General features: G+C 40.6%; 1 protein-coding gene across 4 annotated transcripts in view; it reads right to left on the bottom strand.

Moving 5' to 3' along the window:
- Positions 1 to 22,508, bottom strand: part of DENND5B (DENN domain containing 5B) — a 109,582-nt gene extending 87,074 nt beyond the window's left edge. For 3 of the 4 annotated variants that reach the window (XM_020789007.3, XM_020789006.3, XM_020789008.3), the window contains exon 1: positions 22,115 to 22,376. In XM_020789007.3, the coding sequence (XP_020644666.2) occupies positions 22,115 to 22,241 (127 nt within the window). In that variant the 5' untranslated portion in view covers positions 22,242 to 22,376. Of the gene's footprint in view, positions 1 to 22,114 lie in introns of all 4 variants that reach the window. The other variant, XM_020789005.3, reaches the window with a different exon arrangement.
- Positions 22,509 to 23,035: the final 527 nt, after the last annotated feature.

Below are 23,035 nucleotides of genomic sequence, written 5' to 3'. Positions count from 1 at the left end.
AGACTATTTAATTCTTTGAAAATAATCCTCCCTACTCCCTATCATTGTGTAGTTATTTCTTTTATTGAACATACGATGCACACAGTGTTTTAAAAGATAGGCAAGCTACTACATTATCCTTAAATCTAGCCTTCTAACTCTCACCCACGGAGCACAGTTGCATTACATGTATCAAGGTCAGTAAACTAAGAAGACACTATGCAAGACAATACCAAGCGGCAAACTGAACTCCTCCCACCCCATTTTTCCCCACACTCAGAAGAATACAGCGAATGAAAATGTAAAAGCTAGCCGTGAAGCTTATTTATAAGCATGTAAATCAAAGTAGATGGAACGTTTGCCTAAGACCATTAATTCATCACACAGCCTGTCAGGCTGCTTGACAATATTGCTACACAGATAAAGATACCAGAACCAAGCCACATAAAGAGTCGGTATTGTGAGCCCCCCCATGCAATAAATATTGATTCAAGACTTTAGTTTAATTGCTACCCCTCCCCTCTTCCTTCCCAAACCTCTAAGGCTGTTTGTTCTGAGCCTTAACATACATAACACCAAAGTAAGGCATGGTTTTCAGTAAAAAGCTAACCACCGTCAGAAAATTCTCATTGTAGCTTCCACGTTCACTCATTGTGTGTTTCAGTTATCCCTTTAAAAATATTTTTTTTCATAATGTGGTAAATCTATAGATGAATGAGACAGGGAAGGGAGAGTTTTCAAAGCAGAATGCAGTCCAGGATAGGCAGAACCTGGAATCAGGACCTACCAATATCAAGAACAACGTCTGGATCTCCACCATTTCACATAAGCAACATTACTCTTTCCCTGCCCCAAATTATAAAACTGAAATGAAAAATACGGGTGAGGGGAGAGCAAATCAGAAATTAATTTTTGTGCGGAATAACTGGAAACTGCACTCCATTTTTGTAATGTTCAAAAACAATTTCCTTAGTTCAGTGTTATTTAATTCCAAATGTGTCTCTTGCACTTCATTCCAGTGTCTGGATTCAAGAAAACCACCACGTGCCTCATACCATCTTGAAGTCTGCCTAATCATCATGTAGGCCACACTGTACTGCAGGGACAGGAAACCTGCAACTCTCCAGTTGTTGCTGAACTATGATTCCCATCACGTCCAATCACTATGGCCATGGCCAAAGATTATGTGATTTTTCAATCCAACAACAGGTGGGGAAGGCACAGTTCCCCATCCCATACACTGCATGACGTTCCAAGAAGCTGGATTTAAGGTCTAGTTATCACTGAGATGAGCTTTTCACTTTGTTTAAGTTTCTATCACAAAGCCTCTCCTCCAATGTGATGCAGCGTTTTTTTCTCAGTCGGAATCTTCTGGGGTAAGAGGCATCACTGTGCACGGGGTAAGACCTGATGGCCTTACAGGGCACTTCCAATTCCATTATTCTATGACTCTACGCACAGCTAGCTGGATAACTCAGTGGTTTAAGTATCTGGCTACAGAGCCAGAGGTTGGGAGTTCTACTCCCCGTTGTCTCCTTAATTAGAGTCAGCCCATGGGGTCTTGGGTCCCAGAGCACATCCAGAAGATGGAATGGTAAACCACTTCTGAGTATTCTCTACTTGGAAAACCCCAAAAACAGATGCCATAAGTCATAACTGACTTGATGGCACATGATGATGATGATGCCTTTATGTAAATTCTTATCCCCAATCTGAAGCAGTACATTCAAGACACAGGTTCACCACATGAGTGAGAACTAACTAGGTAACCATGAGAGTCAGGCATAACAGTTTCACTGCAGCTGCCATTAGATCTCATTTTTTAAAACAGGTCACGACAGGAAAGGGCAATCCAGAATCCTTAATGCCTTTATTGTTACAAAATTGTATATGAGTGTTCATCTTCTGTAGACTTCTCCATCAGGCTAGGGAATCAACAAAAGAGCAAGGAATAGTGTCTGCTGTTGTTATTTATCACTTCCAAGGTCAATGCAGAGCACCCAAATGAAACAATGGCAGAAAGCAGCAGGTGTGAGCCAAAACAGAATCCGTCCAAGACTAGCAAAGAACTGCCAAAATCCAATACAGCTTCTTTTTTACCCAAGGCTCATTCACCTCAAGTGAACAATTATATACTACATTCTCCCTAATTTTCATGCCGTATTATTTCAAACTACATAAACCCAACTGCCTGCCAGGTTGCTCTCTAGTTTGCGCTTCCTTCCATAAATATTTTATATATCAGGACTATTTGTGTTATCTGTTTCTCTTGACATGTTTTAACAGCCACACTTTTTCTCACGTGATGACAGCTTTCTATTTAGAACAGCAGCTGCAGACACTGCCAGACTGAATTTCTATCTCCAAAAGCACAGCTGATCTTGTGACATCACAGCTAAAAAGGTGCTGCGATCAAATAGTTAGAATATGTTTTTGCAAGCTGGCAGGTGGGGGACTTTGTCCTATAACGAAACGGCTGAATATGGCCATAACGGTCACTCATCACGCGCTTTCCTTTACCACAATTACACATTCTACCTGAATATATGCATTATGTTTAAGCTTCGTCTGTAGATTAGTATGTGAAACTGTGGTTTGGTGCTGACTTGCAAATGATGGTTCAATGTTACATGGTTAAGTCCATTGTTCTATGCAGAGCCATATACAGGTCCTACACTATGTATACCTATAAGTAAAGGTTCCCCTTGACATTTAGTCCAGTCATGTCCTGCTCTAGGGCGCAGTGCTCATCCCTGTTTCCAGGACATACAGCGTTTGGACAAAGACAGTTTCCGTGGTCATGTGGCCAGCGCGATTAGACATGGAATGCTGTTACCTTCCCACCGAGGTGGTACCTATTTATCTACTTGCACTTTTACATGCTTTCAAACTGCTACGTTGGCAGGAGCTGGGACAAGCGACGGGAGCTCACTTTTTACAATTTTACGACTGCTGATTTTCTTCACAGAGGCTTCTGTAGTTCAACCCGCAGCAACACCACGTCCCTAACATGTATCCCTATAGGCATGGACGAAGCTTGGATCAGTTAGCTAAATCATATTTTAATGTATGTTAGAGATAATAACCAAAACAACAGCTACAAGCCACAGATAGCTTTTACCATGATTTAATATTGAGATGTACAGGAACAATGGGTCACAATGTATGCTGCCAATACTGGAGACTAATGCAGAAAACTCTGAAATCAAATAGGGAACTTTCAAAATTACCTTGAGAGATAAGAGTGTTTAAAAGGACAGGCATGAATAATTACTTTAATTTTGTTAAATAAAAAAGAGCTTGTATTGGAATAACATTAGGCTTTCAGATTATAAGAACTTTGTTTGCTTGCACTGTTCTATAATGTCTTGCCCAGTTTAGCTGCAAGTCATAGTCTATATACAGTCAACCCTCGACTTACAAACTTATTTGTAAGTCGAAAAGTTCATAAATCGAATCAGCATTTCCCATAGGAATGCACTGAAAACCAATTAATCCGTTCTGGCTGGTTTTGGTTCTTGGGTTGAGGGGCGGTTTGTAACTTGAATCATTAGTTCCCATAGGAACTAATGCAAAGCCGGTTAATCCATTCCTACCACTAGGGGCAGAAATTTTTTCTTTTTTTTCCTTTTAACCTAAGATGACTTGAGTTTTTAAAAAAAGGAAAGAAAAGAGGGAGGGAAGGAGGGAACAGACACCTTTTCAACAGGTCACCTTGAAAAGCACCTTTTCAGCCAAGACAAGCACCTTCTGGGAAAAACCAAGCACCTTCCAGACAATAGATCACCTTGAAAAGCACCTTTTCAATCAAGACAAGCCAATACAAGCACCTTTTGGGAAAAAGGGGGCAGCAAAGGAGGGAGGGAACACCTTTTAAAAATCCAAAAATCATTTAAAAAAAAAAAAGCCAAAAAATTAAAGCACTGTACCAGGCAATACCAGGCAGTCTGAAGACTGTCACCAAATCCAATCTCAAAACGTTGGGAAGATCGAGGAAGCAGACAGGCACCCTCTTCACTGGCCAACGGTTAACTGAAAGTTCAAATTTGGCACTTTTCCCACCTTCCGCACATTGGTTTTTTTTTTTGGTTTGTAACTCGAATCCAAAGTTTGCAAGTTGAGTCAATATTTTTCTATCAGAGCGGTATAAATTTATCAGATGGGCGGGATATAAATCAAATAAATAAATAAATAAATAAATAATAAATTTGTAAGTCAAAATGTTTGTAACTAGGGCCGTTTGTAAGTCAAGGATTGACTGTAAATGTAATGCTCCTTGTTCTCCAAAACATATATAAACTTCTCCTCTATATAAAGTCTCTGTCTGAAAAAGCATGGTAGAATAAAAATATCAGAGACTAGATAATGGCTTCCAAGAAATACTATGGGGCAGTATGAAAATCTTGAACACACAAGGACTGAGGGCATCCACTAAACATAATAGCACTGAAATACAATCTTAAATATGTTTATAAAGACACAATGGGATCTACTTCTGAATAAATATCTAGGATAACAATAAAATTTATTTGTTTAAACCATTCCCAGGTGTGCAACTGCCCAGATTGTGTAACGAAGTTGTTCATGTGAATGCACCCCTTATTCAAACACACAGGATTAAATATATATTTGTTAATACTTAAAATGCAAGGAAGATTACTAGTCCTGCAAACTACTCAACTAACAGTGATCACTTTTAGGTAATGAAGTACTGCTATGAATATTCATAACATTGCAACTACAAGGCAGAAAACCCGGCAACTTCCAAAGCGGGGTGGGGGAAGAATAAAGAACAAAATGTTTCTTCCCCCCCCCCCCACACAAATACTCCTCTTCAGAGACTTGTAAGCAGCTCTCCACTGCATTAAGATCTGATGGAGACCAAATTTACCCAGAATGCACAAAACATGACAAAGACATCTGTTCCTCTTAGAGGGCATAATGGTGGAATTAATCAGAGCACTAAACTTTTATTGCCATTGTCAGGACAGACGCTCTGAAAAGGATTGCACCGGCTGTTGACCACAAAGTGGGAAAATAAGATAGGCCTGCAAATCTATGTCCCAAAGGCTGCTTTCCGGCCTAGGACACATCAAGAAGGATTCCTACTTAAACAGAGAGAAAGAAAAATACATATGTATTTGGCATATGTATGTATTTGGCAACTGGTTCTTTATTAGTTGTAGGATGAACAAATTATTATCATTCCCTTTAGTTATTATCTCAAATAATTACACACCTGACTGGCCAAAGCTATCATGTTTTTAAAAATGATTTATCAACTGTGGTTGCATCATTTTGTTTTATATACGTCACTTTGTGTGCTACCATACTCAAACATGAACATTCTTTCAGCTGGCTGCGCATGCACGCACAACAGCAATATTATATTCCCTGGTATCTGAAAATGGTGCACCAAGGGTGTTATTTTATTTATTTATTTTATTTATTTCATTTATATCCCGCCTATCTGGTCGGGTCAGGACCACTCTAGGCGGCTGTTAGTTCTGTCCTTTTCTGGAAAAGTGGATACAGTAATTGACTAGGTTGCTGACCTAACAGTGAAAAATCTCATCTGGTAAGAATTTGTTAGCAATATAATTTGTTTGTACTGTATTGTGCCGTCAAGTTGAAACTGATTTATAACATCCCTAATACGACTTTCAAGGTGCATGAGTCATTTAAGGAGAATTTTTACCAGTTCCACTCCTCCAGTTAGCTTCCACTGCCAAGTGGGGAATCTGAAACCAGGCCTCCCAAATCCTAGTCGATCGCTCTATCCACTATACAGTACCACAATGGGTACTGAATAACATAATTAGTTATGTTTAGATGAAGGAAGTTATGGAACATGGATGAATTTATATCCTGAATTTTTATTTATTTATTTATTTATTTAACTTATATGCCGCCCACACTACCCAAAAGAAGTTCCTACTTTCGAGGAAATATCCAATGACACACAAGGCACTGGAACAGAACGAAAAGAACATATATAAAAGTGATCAGGACAAATAATTTTCTATAAATCATAATCTCCCAAGTGCATCATTTAAATAGATTTAAATGTCATTACAAATGTATCTTTCTAAGTTCCCAAAGGAAATGTTTCAATCAATATTAATGGTATTTTAAGTGCCATCTATATTACATTCTCATACTTTCTATAATTATAAAACACAAATACTTATGTTTCTTCTAGAACAGAAGCTGGAAAAATTACTTTTTGGATGACAGAATCCCACATGCTGGCTGGGGAATGCCAAAATCTAAATAAAATAAAATAAAATAAAAATAAAACATTTTCAAACTCTTGCCTAGATAAAAAGATAGAAGATGGGTCCACTGTAACAGCAAAATAGAACCTCCGGGTTCAGAGGCAGTGTACCTATCAATATGTGTTGCTGGAGACAAGACACAGGAAGTGGGCAATTCTCTTCACATCCTATAGAATCTATCTGGCTAGACAACGCTAGATATGATGGATCCCTGGCCAATCCGTATGTACTTCTCTTAGAAGTCAGCACAGATTAAATACTCAATATTCTGGACATTGGTTTGCTATTAACAGAATATTACACACTGAGAAACTAATCTAGCAATTGTAAAAGAAACAAATCATATATTCATACTTAATGTGTATACTGACAAAGAGTACACACACACACAAAATAATGCTATGGATTTTTAACACTTTCATTCACAAAAATCACACTTTACATCTTTGTTAATGTTTAAAATTAAAGAGATGAATATTCACATCCATTTGACAAAGCGACAAAGTCCATACAGAGAAAGTTAACAGAGAAAGTTAGTTACTGTAGCTAGAAGTATGCCATCAAGTCAGAACCAACTTACAGCGACCCTAATAGGGCTTTAAAGGTAAGTGAGATATTTAAGGAGTGGTTTTACTAGTTCCACTTCCCCAATGAGTTTCTATGGCCAAGTGAAAATTTGAACTCTGGACTCCGGAGTCCTAGTCTGTCACTCTATCCACTATACCACACTGTGTAAAAGCCGCATTTGAATTGCCAAATTTCTTCTGTCAAACTGTCTTCTAATCTTTTGATCCTTCACAGCCCAAAAAGAAAGACACACTTCTCTATCTTTCCCCATGTACAGTGGTGCCTCGCACAACGGGTGCCTCACACAACGATGAATTCACACAACGATGCCTTTTTCTGTTAAATTTGCCGCCTCACACAGCGATGTTTCCTATGGGGGATTTTCACACAACGATGTCTCTTTTTCGTTCCTGTAAAAGTGTGTTAAAATGTTTGGAAGCCGTTTTAAATGCTTGCACTGGTTAGCCCACCTCCTGAAACCTATGCAAACTGATTTTGGTGTTGTTCTGACACTTCGTTAATTTATGATGATTTTTTTTAATTTTCTCCATTGGAAACCATTAGACAGACCACTCAATGGTTTCCAATGGAGAAAATTCAAAAAAATCATCATAAATTAACGAAGTGTCAGAACAACACCAAAATCAGTTTGCATAGGTTTCAGGAGGTGGGCTAACCACTGCAAGCATTTAAAACAGCTTCCAAACATTGTAAGATACTTTTACAGGAGCGAAAAAGGACTTCGCAAAGCCACTGAAATGTATTGAGTCGGCTTCAATACATTCCAATGGAGGAAACATTGTTTCACACAGCGATGTTTCCTATGGGGATTTTCACTCAGCGATGGCAATCCGTTCCAATTGGAACGGATTAACCGGTTTTCAATGCATTCCTATGGGAAATGGTGTTTCACAGAACGATGTTTCACACAACGTTGATTTTTTTGGAACCAATTAACATCGTGGTGTGAGGCACCACTGTAAACTTAATTTTCAGTCCAATGTCAACATTTTCAAACATGGACCAGTTTTCCCCTCCCTCTACAGAAAATACAAGGATCTCATTGAAATGAGATGTAAATGGAGCGAAAGGCTGCACTGTACAAAAGGTCTCGTCACCATGTAACAGGATGGTATCTCCCAGCACACATCCCGGGACCAAATACCTAAAGATGTGTTGTCTTCATTTGAACATCTGAAAGTTTCTTTCCAACAATTAAGTTGTAATTATGGTCAGAAATGCTGCCTAGAGGATTCTGGGACTTGTAGTCCAAAACCACTGATCTGCCGACCCTAGAAATCACTCTGGCAGAATAAAAATAAAAGAAACCTCCAGAATGCACAGGCTTAATGAAAAATGATTTAAAGACAAAATCTTATCCACTGTCTTATACAGATAACCTGGCAGTGAACTGTAGCTAGAAATACGTCTACTGGCCCAGGCAGATCTCAAGGAAGCATGCAATTCACATGACCAGGTAGGCCTTCTTCACAATCACTGGTAAAAGTAGAACTTCACAGAAGCAAAAGGAGATACAGTAGCTCTGTTCTAGATACATTCAGGCTGGAATTCTTTCTTCCTCTTATCTGGACACAGGTCCCACTGATTTAATTGAGCCTTGCTTCTCACAAGATTCAGAGCTTGGAAAAATTAGTGCATCAGACTGCACCTTCTAGAATTCCACAACTAGCATAACCACTGACCATGAAAATGTTGTGATCTTTAGCCCTACCCAAAAAGAAAAGGAAAAACAAACAAAGCCTCCCACCTATTCTAAGTTTTGGAAATATTTTGCAAGTCACAAACTTAAGAATAGGAAACATGTTCTGTTCAGTGTTCACTAGGTTCTTCCTCTGTTTTCTTCACAAGCTCCAATTGCAGGAATTTCATAGAAAGGGGAATGTCTTGGGAATATATTATCACTGTCTTCCTCTGCTCAAGCCACAGTAAAAAAAATCCTAGGAAGTCTGGTTCCTCTGAAATAAATTATCTGATTAACTGTTCCTAGAAAAACTATAAAAACATCTTAAAAAGTGCAGAGATTCTATTCCACAATCCCCACCACAAAAAACTGACTTTCCATGGCTGGGAATGGATATCATGAGGTACACAAGACCAAGATGGGAGTGAGAAGCTGTACCAGGGGTCTGCTGAAGGAAACTGTACAGCACAACAACTTCACCCATCTCAAACACTGATAAATCAGTTCTGTTTTAAGACATAATGCAACTCCTAATACTATATTCAGAATATTTGTATCAATATATTTGTATCAATTTTTCAAATTTTTGTTTTTATACATGTTTAATATGTCCTTTTTTTGTAAATGTGACTGAATGGTGCTTTCAATAACCATTATCTACTGGAACCCACCACCATTTTGTACTGTTGTTTCTTCTTATCTGGAGATAAAGAGTCTGAGAACTGCTGCTCTAACATACCCCTCTTCCCATCTACCGGTTCAACTCTCCTCATTTCCTCATTATTGTTACCTACATTTAAGTAGCCCAATGTGCATTTTAGTAAAGCCATGAGCCCTACCATTCATAGAAAAGCTGAGAGAAGGGGCGTCTTTCATTTGATAATTATACCATAAACAGGCTAACATCTCACATTTCAAAACCTTCACAAGAAATCTCCCGACCTATTTATAAATGAAAGGGTGTTTCTACTCCCAAAGACTTCTCTTTTAAAATGTCATTTTCCCTTGCCTTCTAGCAAAATTTCTGTACAACATGAGCACCAAAAAGTTCACCCACCAGAGAGACTATTTCCTTCCAGAAATTCCTGAGAACAAGGATGCTACTTCAATAGTAAAATTAACTTCAAAGCCCTTTAAACAAATCATGAGCATCTATGTTTATGCTCCTGTTTTACATAGCAGGCATATTACCAAGAGAATACTTCTCAAATCCACTCTTCAGATATGACATTGTGTAACTGGTTCCTGGCATTATTAATCGGGGAATTAGTTTGAAAAGCAACAGAACCAATGCCTTTAAGGGGCACAGTAAAGGAATAAACGCATTTCAAACTAATCGCTGGGTATTTGGTATGCAGAGGAAACGCTGCTGTCAACAAAACAGCTGAACTATGAAAAATCTTGATGAAACACACTCTTTTCTCCCCAGTTGTCTGCTCACAGTGTCAAGGAGAACCTGAATTTGGAGCAGTGTTACCAATGTCACTGTGGCCTAGTAAACAAGGTTTTAATCTTGAGCTGCCAAGTACATCTTGGGAATATTTCACTATATTTTTGGTTCTCCCAACCCCTCACACATAAGCAAATAACAATTTTGTAATGACTCCAAAAGAACTAACTCAATATCCCATCAGAAATAACTACAGACAGATTAATATAATCCATTTATAATAAAGAAATTGCAAATGAAACAAAAGAAAAAAAACTAAATATGTTATTAAAGATTAGCTTTTTCTTCCCATCCCTTGCATATACATTGATGAAGTAACTGAATGGAAATCCAGCATGGTCATTATTCCAGATCCAAGCCATGGTTACTCCTACTATTAGGCAAAGTGAGGCAGTTGCCTCAGCATCAGATTTTGGTTACCATGAAAAGGCAGATTTCAAAGAGATAGCCGTGTTAGTTTATTTCAGTATGTACAATTAAAATTAAAAAAGAACAGTTTGGGCCATCTTAAAGAGTAACAAATTAATGCAAGTGTGAGCTTTCATTAATTACAATACACACAGAGACATAAGGCCACAAGTTTATATAAACAGAGGACACATGAGGGAAATGTGCTCAGTGGAAGGACAGATCCTGAAGCTGAGGCTCCAGTACTTTGGCCATCTCATGAGAAGAGAAGACTCCCTGGAAGAGACCCTGATGTTGGGAAAGTGTGAAGGCAAGAGGAGAAGGGATGACAGAGGACGAGATGGTTGGACAGTGTCATCGGAGCGACCAACATGAATTTGACACAACTCTGGGAGGCAGTGGAAGACAGGAGAGCCTGGAATGCTTTGGTCCATGGGGTCACGAAGAGTTGGACACGACTTAACAACTAAACAACAACAAGTCTCCTGACTGTAGGAAGCTAACCCTCATGATTGAGGGAAGCCTGTTTACATAGGCAAGGTACGGGCAGTTTTCTTCTCTCCTCAGCTTACTTCTGTGTACAAGACACCCCTCAAGTTTTAGTGTAATTATTTTAGGAAAAAGTATCTTATACATGGAAAATATGGTATACAAAGGGGCTAAATTGCCCCTTGAAGCAAGAGAGAAAATAAACCAGTGCCATGGTGTAGCTGGCCATAATGATTCAAATAGGAGGAAATAAATTGGTACCATTAAAAGTTTTTGGGACGTTCATCCCAGGATATAAACCACATGACCACAATTCAGTACAACAGAGGTATGGAAAGTATTGGAAGACCTATAAAACATTCCCCTCCTGTGACCAGTACCATTGTTAACAGCACCAATGATTGGTTGAATTACTGCTTACATCCTGCTATTAGCAATCAGGGGTGTTTTTTCCCCAGGAAATATGTTGAGGTTAGAGTTACATTAAGGAAAATACAAGGCCTTGAATCAGGTCACCCTATTGCATACTTTAAAACTTCAGAGAAATCCCCTCTGGTTTCATTTCCATGAATTATCTTCATCTGTAGGATAGCACCATAACATATATTCTACTGTAGCTTTCCCCAATCTGGTGTCCTCAAAATGTACTGAAAAGTACAGAATTTCCACAACTGAATTACTATAATTGCCATCATCCCCAACCAAGAGGAGAAGATGTGGCCTTATGCACAATTCAAGTACAATACACATTCCAATATACTACGTAGGACTTGAGGTTACATAATGAAATGAGTTGGCAGTTCACTCAGGACAGACAGCATACTATTCACATAAGGCATAATCCCCCCCCCCAAGTAGTGAATTCCATTAAGGGCACATCCATCTAGTTTTTTAGAAGATAAGAGCTTTATGCTTCTGAGTATACTTCCAATTGTTGGAGAATGGGAACAAACAAAACCCACAGCTAGGATGATTTCTTAGGAAAAACCAAAATACCACAATATTTTTAAGTTCTCCAAAAATTAATTTTTAAGTTCTCCAAAACTCTCCTTCAGGTTTGGCAGTACCCCAAAACAAGGAAATGAAACTTTCTAGAGTTTGCAAGTTTTGTCACAACTGGCTTGACCATAACAAAGGTACTAGTTTTATTCATGGACCAGCTACCTTTGTTTTTCATGTTCTGGCGACAAAAGGGGGAACTGGTTAGAAACAGAATGATGGCTTGGCCTGATCTAAGAAAATTCAACCAGACTACACCAAATAGTCCCAAATAGATTACACCGAATCAGAATCATTTAACAGTGGAATTAAACTGCCTTTGAAGGAGGTGGATCTCCTTCACTGGATATTTTTAAGTGGCAATTGGACGGCTTCCTATCAGGAATTCTTTAGCTGTGGGTCCCTGCACTGGGAGAGTCCATTCCAGCTCTAGAATGTTATCATTCTATGATGGACTCAACTGCTAATTGGGGACTCAATAGTTTTACCGAAGTTCAGCGGGTCTATTCTAGTTGGGTCTGCCTGCTACATCCAGACCGTTGTATTTTCAGAAGCTGCAAGAACATTTCTAAATTTCCTAACTTAATAATAGCTCACATGAAGGAGTGTCAAAGTATATCATTATAACAGCATTAGAATAATACAGAGTGCATTGCTCCAAGTGTGAAATTCTAAGCATAACAAATGTCTGTGCAAATTTCACAGCTTTTCTAATGCTTAAATAAGCAACCGATTCTCTCAGTGTCTGAAAATAACAGTCTCCAATTTGGTAAGAGCATAGAATTAAAAAAAAAACACACAACCTGACTAGAGTAGATGTTTTTGCCAGTGGGATTTCTGTTATGTGTTGACTCCCATTCCATAATGAACTAATCTATTCTAGTTGGAAGTTTTTGTTGTTGTTTTTTTAAATGAATTTAGACCACTGTGCTGGAGTTCAACCACTACTTTTGAAAAATTACTCATTCCTTTGATGGCAACACTACTATAATTACAGTATGTTCTTGTTTTGTTTTTACACGCAACTTTCTTTTATTAACAAATCCTAAAAACAGAAAAATAGCCAGAAATTTCATCCCAATAATAAACATCTCAGAAATGATTAACAACCTTTCTTGTTACACACACAAAAAGATGTTAGCCAATACTACACTAGTTCACAAAAACTACATCATATGCCATCATAATATCCCTGTGATACCACGGACAGCACTTGATATTCCAGATCTGTTGATGTGATGCGCCATCATGTTACCTCAGACTTTTGGTGACCCAGTTTAGATGGGCAGGGTATAAATCTAATAAAATAAATAAAATAATTTTAACATGTGCAAGCTGTTCAAGACGTGCTTTAACATTGCCACCCCATTAAATATCCATGGCTGAACCAGGATTTGAACCTACGTCTCCTGAGTCCTAGTCACCATACTGGATTTCATTTCAGATCTACTATTGTCCAAAACTTGACGTCTTTGTTTTACCCTCTAGAAGGGACAGTTCCAGATTAAGCTTTCATCATGCAAGTGCCTAGCCTCAAACACACAATTCTACTGAGCTCCAGATAACATCTCTTTGACCTATTCCCATGGTTTCCACACATAAAACATTGGTTTAGTAATGTGCCATTTATGTTTTTGGACTCCAACTCCCAGAATTCTCCAAAAATACGCCACGTAGAATTCTAGGAATTCCAACCCAGAGCCATACCTAGAGATGCCTATATTTTGCTCAGCTAGATCAGCATCTATCTAGTTTTCGAAGGTCTGGCTTCCAGGAGTTAATGTACAAAACAGGAAGCTGTCACTGTGCTTCTCAGGAATTACAGTCTCCCTCAACAAAAGGTGCTTCCCAAGAGTCTACGATTCCTAGGAAACACAAAGGCAGCTTCCTTTTTTGTTTTCAACAACAGGAAGAAGGCCCAGGACAGCTGTAAAGTCTCTAGGACAGCCCCTGGTCTAGATAAGGTTTGGTTCTGCAGGCTGGAACTCCCAAAACTCTGTCTGGAGCTGGAGTCCAAGAAACACAATGGCACATCCCTACATTGATTAAGGTGAGTAACAGTAGTTTCACAATACTGTATCTTTTAACTGACAGTACCAGGAGACATCCATTTGGATGCACTCTTAGGGTTGCTGTACAAGCAACCATGAATTCTAGCACATTTATTATGAACAGATAAATGCTTACATTCAGCATGCTTATCATGTTTAGAAGATTATACATTAGCTTTAAAGTGATAAAAGACTTTGTCTTGCGCAATCCTTTACCCCAAAACAACAGCGTTCTCTCTCACCTGCTCATAAGATGCATATCTACTACAAGGAGCCCATGGACAGACACTAAGATTTGAAGATGGGATAGCTGAGTGGGCCACATTACCCCAGAACAATGCCAGATCAACAACAAAACAGATTCAAAAACACTTTAGTTGTTGACACTTATCAACAAGGTGCAGGTGCGATTAGGCACCGTCAACTCATTAATGGTTAACAAGTTGCCACCATGACTTAGGTGATTTTCCTTACACAGGAGTAAACTGGCTATCGGCTTTTGACCAAGGCTGGCAATCACTACTTCCAAATGTGACAAGTATTCACTTTACCTGAAAGTGTGAATTCCAAGCTCTGCTACATTGTTGTTATTACCTTCTACTATTTAATAAAAATTTCATTGAGAAACCTTCTGGATTGAGAGGCAGTGCAGTAATCAAATTAATAAAGCAAATATTAAGACGTGTGACATTGGCTGAAATCCAGTAGCACACTACAGCTAGATTAGGTCTTCTGAATCAAGGGAATTTACAGAGGAGTTGATTTACCTAATCCCCACTTGCCAACTCCACTTGCAACATATGACTGGATTTCAGCTATAGTTAACTGAGAAGATAAGACATTTTTATTTCCATTAGGTTTCCATTCTTCCCCCTTTGCTAATCCTTCAGAATAATGCATCCCAGAATCTAGCTAATGCATCTCATGAAGTATGCTTTGGGCTATAAGTACTGGTGTCATACTACATCACTTCAAGACTGGCCGGGGAAGCAGAATGAAGGAACACATACCGCTGAATCTAATTAGTTCTGACTAGACCATGGAGAAGTTTGTCTTTGGGACTACAACTTCTAGAACCCAACAGACAGCAAAGTCGTAGAGGGTTATGCTGGCCCGAGATTCTCAGAAGTATCATCCAAAAGGATAAATTTTCCAAGGTGTGGTTCTGACACTAAGCAATGCCTAGATAGCATATCAGTGAATGAGCCCTTGGCTGGATTCAGCTTTTTGAAGATCATGTGGAGCACAAGTGTACTGACACGGTGCATAAAAACTTCTACAAAACCTTTTTATCCTTTTGCCATTGAAAGCTGGCGCTGAACTCTTGAGAGAAACTCCTTATTCAGGTTTTAATGTAGATACCAAAGGATGCTAAGAGATGGAAACTGGAATGTGGTCATGGACATTTTGCACCCAGGAAGGATCTGGTATAATATTCAGCCCCTGCACTTGAAACTTCCAGGATGGTGCAGTGTTAGATCAGGACTCGGGAGGTCAGGTTCAAATTTCTTAGCCAAATCATGGAACTCCCTGGGTGACTTCCCACCAGTTTGATCACAGGAATAAAGTGAGAAAAAGGAGAGCCATGTACAATGGCTTGAGACAACTGGATAAAAGGCAGAACACACAGCAGGCTGAATGGAGCAGGGGACATTTCACTTTGGAAAGATTTTGAAGGATACGAATATAACCCCATTCTGGTCATGACTCTCCTATGATGGGACATAAATGCAATAAATAAACAGACAGCTAGATGGCCAAATAGTGTGATTTATTGACCATTTTCTAATGCTAAACTAAAACAGGAGCAGACCATGTAGTGCCCTCTTGAGGATTTGGATAACAATATGATCATCAGCTTCATTGGGTAGGGTTTATGGGCACTGCAGGTCACTCAATCCAAGGATTACAGATTATTTGATAAATTATTTTTAAAAAAACAGTTTAAGGGAGGTCTGATACACTTACAGGAACATTACATCAAAACCTAATATCTATGTAGGAACTGAGTGCAAAACCTTAGTTGCAGCAAAGACTTTTTATTCAAGTGAGCTTTTAGCAATTCGGTGGCTAATTAATAAAGGTTTTTAATGTGGGCGCTGCAACTTTGTGATTGATATGCATTTCTGTTTTGTTCAACTACAGTTTAACACTGCAACCTTTTAAATTGTGCTTTGATGATTTACTGTGTTTCCATGCGTGTATGCCTGTGTTTAAATCTTATGAGTCACCCTCAATACTAATTTTTGCAGTAAGATGGGATATAAATCAAATAAATAAACAAGTCAAATAAAATAAAATGGACTACTGGTTTCAACTAACCAGCGCTCCAACCTTGGACATCTCAGTCCAACAAGACCTATTATATTAGTCTCTAAAACTCAAATGCTAATTTACATTTAATTATAAACAAACAGCCAAGTTAACACAACGTCATCTGCTTACCCCTACCTGCACAGAGGACAGAGTTCACACAGTGCCAGATGATGCTGGAGCACTGACTCACTTTGGCTGTCAGCAGGCTGTATACCTTCCTTAAGCCTCAACTCTTGAGCTCATTCCAAGCACGACAGAATACAGCAGCCAGAGGTTTGGGAAGGTCTATTACAAGAGTTGAATTTCTCTTTCCTTTTCATCAACTAAATAGATTTTTAAAGTTACATACAACACCTAAGTTGTCACAACCTACTGTAAAGAAATCGTCTCCTGTTTTTATGTATTTGACTGTGTTTTGTTTTTATTTACTTTGGTTTCACTGAGAGGCAAGATAAAAACAACAAATAACATAAGCTTACGTATGTCCATTAAATTTAAACAACCAGCATTTTCCCCTTGTTTCTCCTATATTTTCTTCCCTGTTCTTTTTGGTCTCCTTAGATCCCTGTAAATCTGATGCCCTCTAGATCTCATCAGCCTTAGTCAGCATGGTGAATCATCAGAGGTGACAGGAACTACTGTATAGGGGAAAACACCAGAATGGGAACATTCCAAGGCAGTCAACTGTTTTTAATAATGTGTAAAGAGGTATATCTGGAACACCAGGATGTGCTTTCTGGAAGGCAGAGATCTTTACAAAAGGCACTAACCATTTCCAATATTTTCTTTTTAACTCCCTATCACAGCAATACACCAGAGCCAGGAGATCTTGAAAAGAAATGAACTATGTCCTTAAATCTGAATGCCACCAATTAAATTTGGCCCAGCAATTAATCAACTAATGCTTTATTATTCATTCATTCAAAAATTGGTATCTTGCCAAGCAGCTAGAAATGGTTCTCGTGGAGGCTATCAATATGTTAAAAGCATTTAAGGCTGAACTTTTAAAAGAACTGTATGGTAAACAAACACACAGTTCCACAGTATCCTTGGAAAGCAATCATTTAGTGGATTGATCCACCAATTAAATCAATTAGAGCTTGCAGCCCAAGTTATAATGCTAAATACAGTTGGAGATTTGGCATCAAGACTTTCTCTATTTTCCAGTTTCTGTTCAACATATCCAAATACAAAATGGTGCCGGAATAATATACTGTACAGAGTCAAGCTGTTGATCCATATAGGTAGTGGCCATTCTGACTAGCAGAAAGTCCTTAAAGTCTCAGTACTTGTGTGAGAACTCTTCGGTCTTTCTTTCTAGAGAGACTCCCAAGTATAAGTAGCAATGTTGCCTTGATCATCCCTTAAAAATCTATGCAATTAATCACCTCACATTTCTTGTGGGTACCCATGTTACTCTGTCGCAGCAAAAATGACAGACCCTTGTAGCACTTTAGATGGTACATCAGCCTTTGAGGACCACCGGAGCCCTAGTCCTCTGTAAATCAAACAGGTTCTTCAAATCGTTTAAGGTGCAAAAGGAGTTAAAGATGATGGTGGTGGTGGTGTATCTGTGTGCATGTGCATGTGAGAGATAAAATAGCAGGTTCCCCAACCATCACCCCCCCCCAAAAAAAACAGGCATAGATTTCAAGCAACATTCACTTTCTTCATATTTTCTGCTGGGGGGGGCAGTTGTGTGACCGCAGAGGCTCCTGAGGGTGGGAAACTGGCCCCTAGGCCTTCTCAATATGCCCACGTCCAGTGTAAGTAGTAGTGTTAGGGATAGGTAAAAATACACCCAAAGCCCACCAATGTTCCCTGACCACAGCATCTGACTTTCCTTCAGCAGGCTTGTTCTTATAACATCTTGGGATCTAATCAATTAGACGTCACCCACAAGAAAGGGTATGTTTTGACTGTTCAGGTTAGTATCTGATCTGATGCACCAAACATGCATAACAAAGCAGCAAAAAAATTTAACATATTGCTTTTACTGCCAGTTACTTGGAGCCATGTTAACATGTAAAAGGTTAGTTTCCAATCACAGTGAAGGCTGAACATATTCACATTCAGCACATACTGTATTTAACTTCATGGCTCTGAGAGCAGAAGTGAGTGCATTCAGGCTGTAAGTGTAGGGAAAACATCCTAATCAACACCACTGGGTAAATGCAACTATTTGCAGAAAGAGGAATAGGAAATTACTGTAGTTAAAACTCCCAAAGGCCATACTATGCAAATCACACTTGATACACCTTAAATAGCACAGGAACTAGCAGGATTCTATTTCTGAAGAAGCCTGTATGTAAATGCAAGCCACACTACAAACTAAAATGGAGAATGCACAAATTAAAACAAGGGGAAGCAGAGAGATGGGCCTTAGTCTTCTGTCCTCCAGTTACTTACTACCTTAGATTTTTGCATCACCTAATACTGCATTGACTCTATATCATTTATTTAACAGGAATTACATTTTAAAGAAAAAACAAAGGCAGCCATATTGACCCATAAAGAAACATTCCAAAATTCACAGATCAGTTAGGACTAAATATAACCATTTCCAGACAGGTGATTTGTCACAGCAAAAACACATAGCACCATGAAAGTTTTTGTTGTAATAAAATGGTAAGCCTTCAACTCTGTAATGAAATAATAATAATCAGGAAGTTTTCCAATCTGACAGAACTACAAAAAGATAACAACCTTATAGGATTATTTTAACAGTGAAAAACCAGCTTTGTTAGTTACTGTTGCAAAATAATAAGTCTGTTGGAACTACCAAGTCCTAATCCAATTTAGCAATACTTAAGGAAAGATTTTCACATGATAGGCGAATAAGGCTGCAGCATCTACATTCAAATGTGGATTCTTATCTATGAGATAGTACATAACATGCCAGATTTTAAAAGTTCTCTTTTTTACCCGATGCCAGCTTCCAGGATCAACCAGTATGGCCACCTTTTTGGAGTTATAAATCTAAAAATACTAAATCTGTGCTTCTAATAATAATCCAAAGCTTTGTGATATATACAGGGAAGCCTGCCCCCATGCAGAGACTCTCCTAATTGGATCTGTGACTGTGTATTTACAATCATGGCACCAATTATTCCCTTAATGTTTTGTTCAGCAATGATGGTATACATCTGCCTCAAAACAAGACTGCACGGAGGTCTCTTTTGTTCATGATCAAACTCTAAGACTTCTTGCAATGAAAGCAAACACAACATTCAGATGTGATTAAAAGTAAACTTGTAATTAAAAGAAGGAGCAATTTATTTTAATATTTTTAAACAATAATTTAAATGAAACTGACCTCAATCTCAACAAAAGAAAAAAAGAAAAGAGGAAGACATATTCCCAGGCCTCTGGGAAAGTACAATGCAGTAATTCATTGTCTTGATAAACCAAAAATAAGTCTCAGATGACTCAAGATTTTTTTTCTTATCATGTTTATCATCAAGAATAAGACCAGGTATTTAACATGTGTTGAACTTGTCATTTTTTAAAAGTTTATCAAAAATGTGACCCATTTTCAGAATCAGCCTAATATTCATGTAAAAACCATATATTAATGAATCTGTTATTAACTCACAACTAGCATTGTGAATTCCACTATAAGTTGAGGGGAAAGCGCCAAAGACCTTGGTTTTGCATATATTAGATCAAACTGATAGTTGGAAACTGCTCCCCTCCCCTTACAACTGCAAAATAGGAGGGGGAGCTTTTCTGAACCTGTTTTGAGAGCTGCAAACAGCCACATAATCAACAGAGGCCATTTCTCTGGGAGAAGGTAACAGTTCTTATAATCCATCTATGGTTTTGAAAGATTTTCTCTTCCTTGCACAGCTGGTTAGCTCATTATGCAGCTAAAGCCTCTGGCACCTCGCCAACATTTTAAACCGTTACAAATTTATCGTTGGTAAATCCTGCTGAAATCACTAAAAATTATACAACCAATGTTTTCAGCAGCATGTACAAACGCTTTTAGGATTAGCACTGATGGGCAGACTCTGTATTAATGTTTCCAAGCAAACTGCAGCAGAAAAGGTACTGTAGTGAGTGGGGGTGGGGAGGAAAAAATGCATCAAATTGGTCTGCCATTGATGAGCATTTGGATAGATTAAAGAAAAAGGTGAAATTGGCAGGTAATGCAAAATGAAGATTGTACTCAGGTTGCTAATTTTTTGGGGTTCCAAGATTATCACCACTCTGTTCCCTTTAAAAGATGGTTCCCTGCCTCCCATTAAGCAGGAACTTTTTTGTACATCTATTTTCCCTTGACTATTTTGGATTTTATAAACTTGCATGCAAAGCTGCAGTTTCTACACTTTAGCCGGATGCTCAGTACGGTAACTAGCACCAGATGACTAACGGATGACAATAAGCTCCAGCTGTAGGTTTGTCCAATATTATCACCAGAGGGGTGCTGCATGTTGCCTATGTTACATAAAGAAGGGTGACTTCTAGTGATGCTAGGTGTCATTCAGAAACCAAACCGGAAAACAATCCCTGCCTACGGAGGTACAGTTTATTTATTTTAATTAGATGTAATTTCTCTTCCCCCCCCCCCCCGCATGCTTTTGCGACAGTTTGGTCAGCCAACTGCCAAACTCCAACCGCCAACGGACGCTGAAAGAGGAATCCGCCTCATTCCATCCGTTGGCTGGCCCCTCTAATCCCTCTGGACAGAGAGGCTTCCAACCAGCACCGCCGCCGCCCCCCACACTCTTCCCAAGACGCGGCTGCGCTGAACCTCAGGACGTGCAAAGGTAGCTTTTTTTGCTCTTTGGACTCAAGTTCGTGCCTATTCAGAGGGCCAGGCAGCCGCCACACGACCAAACCCCGCAGGCCTCGGTGATGACACACAAGCCGAGGGGGCGGGAGGTGATTAAAACCCCGGCTGGGATCGAGAGCGCTGCACTGAAACCTGGTTCCCCTCCTAGCAGTGACATAACCCAGGCAGCCTCTGCAGTTGGGAAGCATCACGATTTTGGCCCCGGGGACGGGGAGGGGAAAGAGAGAGAGATTATTATTATTATTATTATTATTATTATTATTATTATTATTATTATTATTATTATTATTATTATTATTATTAGACGTGACCATCCTTCCTTGGCGTTCACCACTGACAAGAGTTAGATCTGTGGAGTAAATGGAAAAGAATTCCAGAACAAAACAAAAAAAATTTAAAAAGGGAGGGGGAGACGATTTCTAGAGGATTAAATTAGGATTTTCGGAGGGGCGAAGGCACCGGGAATTCTCTTGCCTCCTCCTTCTCTTCCCCCCCCACCCCGGCCCAGAAGCCAACACCATCATCAAACGCGCCAGAACAGGAGTCCTTTCCAAAGAGGCTGTGGGGGGGGGGGGGTCACCAAGCTTCGTCGGTGAAGCCACGCAAATTGACGGGACAACAATTCTCTCTCACACATACACACACAACCGAGGCCCGTTCCCTCCCAAGAGGGCCAGCGGCATCCCTTCGGTGTTTGGCTGTCAGCGCCGGGCCAAAAAGGGGGGGGAGGCTTGCCGGGTTGAGCAGGAACACGTGTAAAGCTGCTCGTGTGACCGGGGGGGGGGAGGAGGGCTGCTCGCCTCAAGCGGGGGGGACGCGAGATGGCGAAGCGCGCCACGCCGCCAACTGGGTCGGGGAGGTCAAGGCGGAGGCACAGCCAGCCTGGGGGGGGGGGTGTCCACGTTGAGGGGCGAACGGGACGAGGAGGCAAAGAAGCCGCCGGCGGGGGGGGGGGACGAAGCATGTGAGGGCCGCCAGGAGGGCCCCCAGCGAGCACAATAAAAGGAGACCCCCCCCGGAGGAGGAGGAGAGGCAGCCGCCTCGCTCTCGCTCTCTTTGTCTTCCTGCCCGGCTTACCCGCCAGCTCGTCGGGCTCCAGTCCGCTCTCGGCGTCGATGCCGCACAACACGAAGTAGTGGGCGAAGCGGCAAGGGGCTGAGCTCGAGCCGGGGCCCGGGGGCGCCGCGCTGCCGCCGCCGCTCATCCCGCCCGCAAGCCCGGCGCCGTTCCTCTTCCTCTCGGCTCCTTCCACCCAGCAGCACCCCCCTTCCCGCCCAACGAGCCCCGTCTCTCCGGCAGTTTCAAGGGGGGCAGCGCCGTTAAGGCCACCGGAGCCCCGCTTCCTCCATGGCGCAAGTCCGCCCGGCCCCGGTGGCGGGCGGGCGAGGGGGGGCGCTTGGCTCTCCCGAGTGCGCACGGCCAAGGCTGCGTCGGCGTCTTTCCTGGCGGCAGCGGCGGCGTCCCCCCTCGGTCAGCTGAGGCTGCAGCCGGCGTTCTCGCCCCGCCAGGCACCAGCCGCCGCCGCCTCCCCCTGCTGAGCAGCCGCCAACCAGCGCCGCGGGAGGGGACTGGGGGACGCCGAGCAGCTTCCGCCCCGCCTCCCCGGCGGGACATTTAAATGACTCGCTAGAAGGGGCGCGAGCGACAGGAGGAGAGGATGGGGGTGTCCTTTAACAAACGCCCATCCCATAAACGGCAGCAGTTCATTCCTTTTCGGGAGGCTGAAAGCAAGACAGAATCTGAAGGGTTTGGGGGAGAGAGAGAAAGGCTTCCGGAGATTATAGAAACCAGACCCACGGAGGAAGAAGAAGAAGAAAAAAAGGAGCGAAGTGAATCTAAAGCCCTAATAATCCTTTCTTGGGAGCAAATTCGGAGTAAACCGTTGGGGATTAGAAAAGAACGTCCAAAAATATGAACACCGGAGAAATCTAGGACATACTAAAGGAGAAATCTGCCATGCCCATAACATGAATGTCTGCACTTATAAGAAATTAAAAT

The sequence above is a fragment of the Pogona vitticeps genome, chromosome 5 (genome assembly GCF_051106095.1).
Source record: "Pogona vitticeps strain Pit_001003342236 chromosome 5, PviZW2.1, whole genome shotgun sequence".
Taxonomy (NCBI): domain Eukaryota; kingdom Metazoa; phylum Chordata; class Lepidosauria; order Squamata; family Agamidae; genus Pogona; species Pogona vitticeps.
This window is presented reverse-complemented; position numbering and strand designations above follow the sequence as displayed.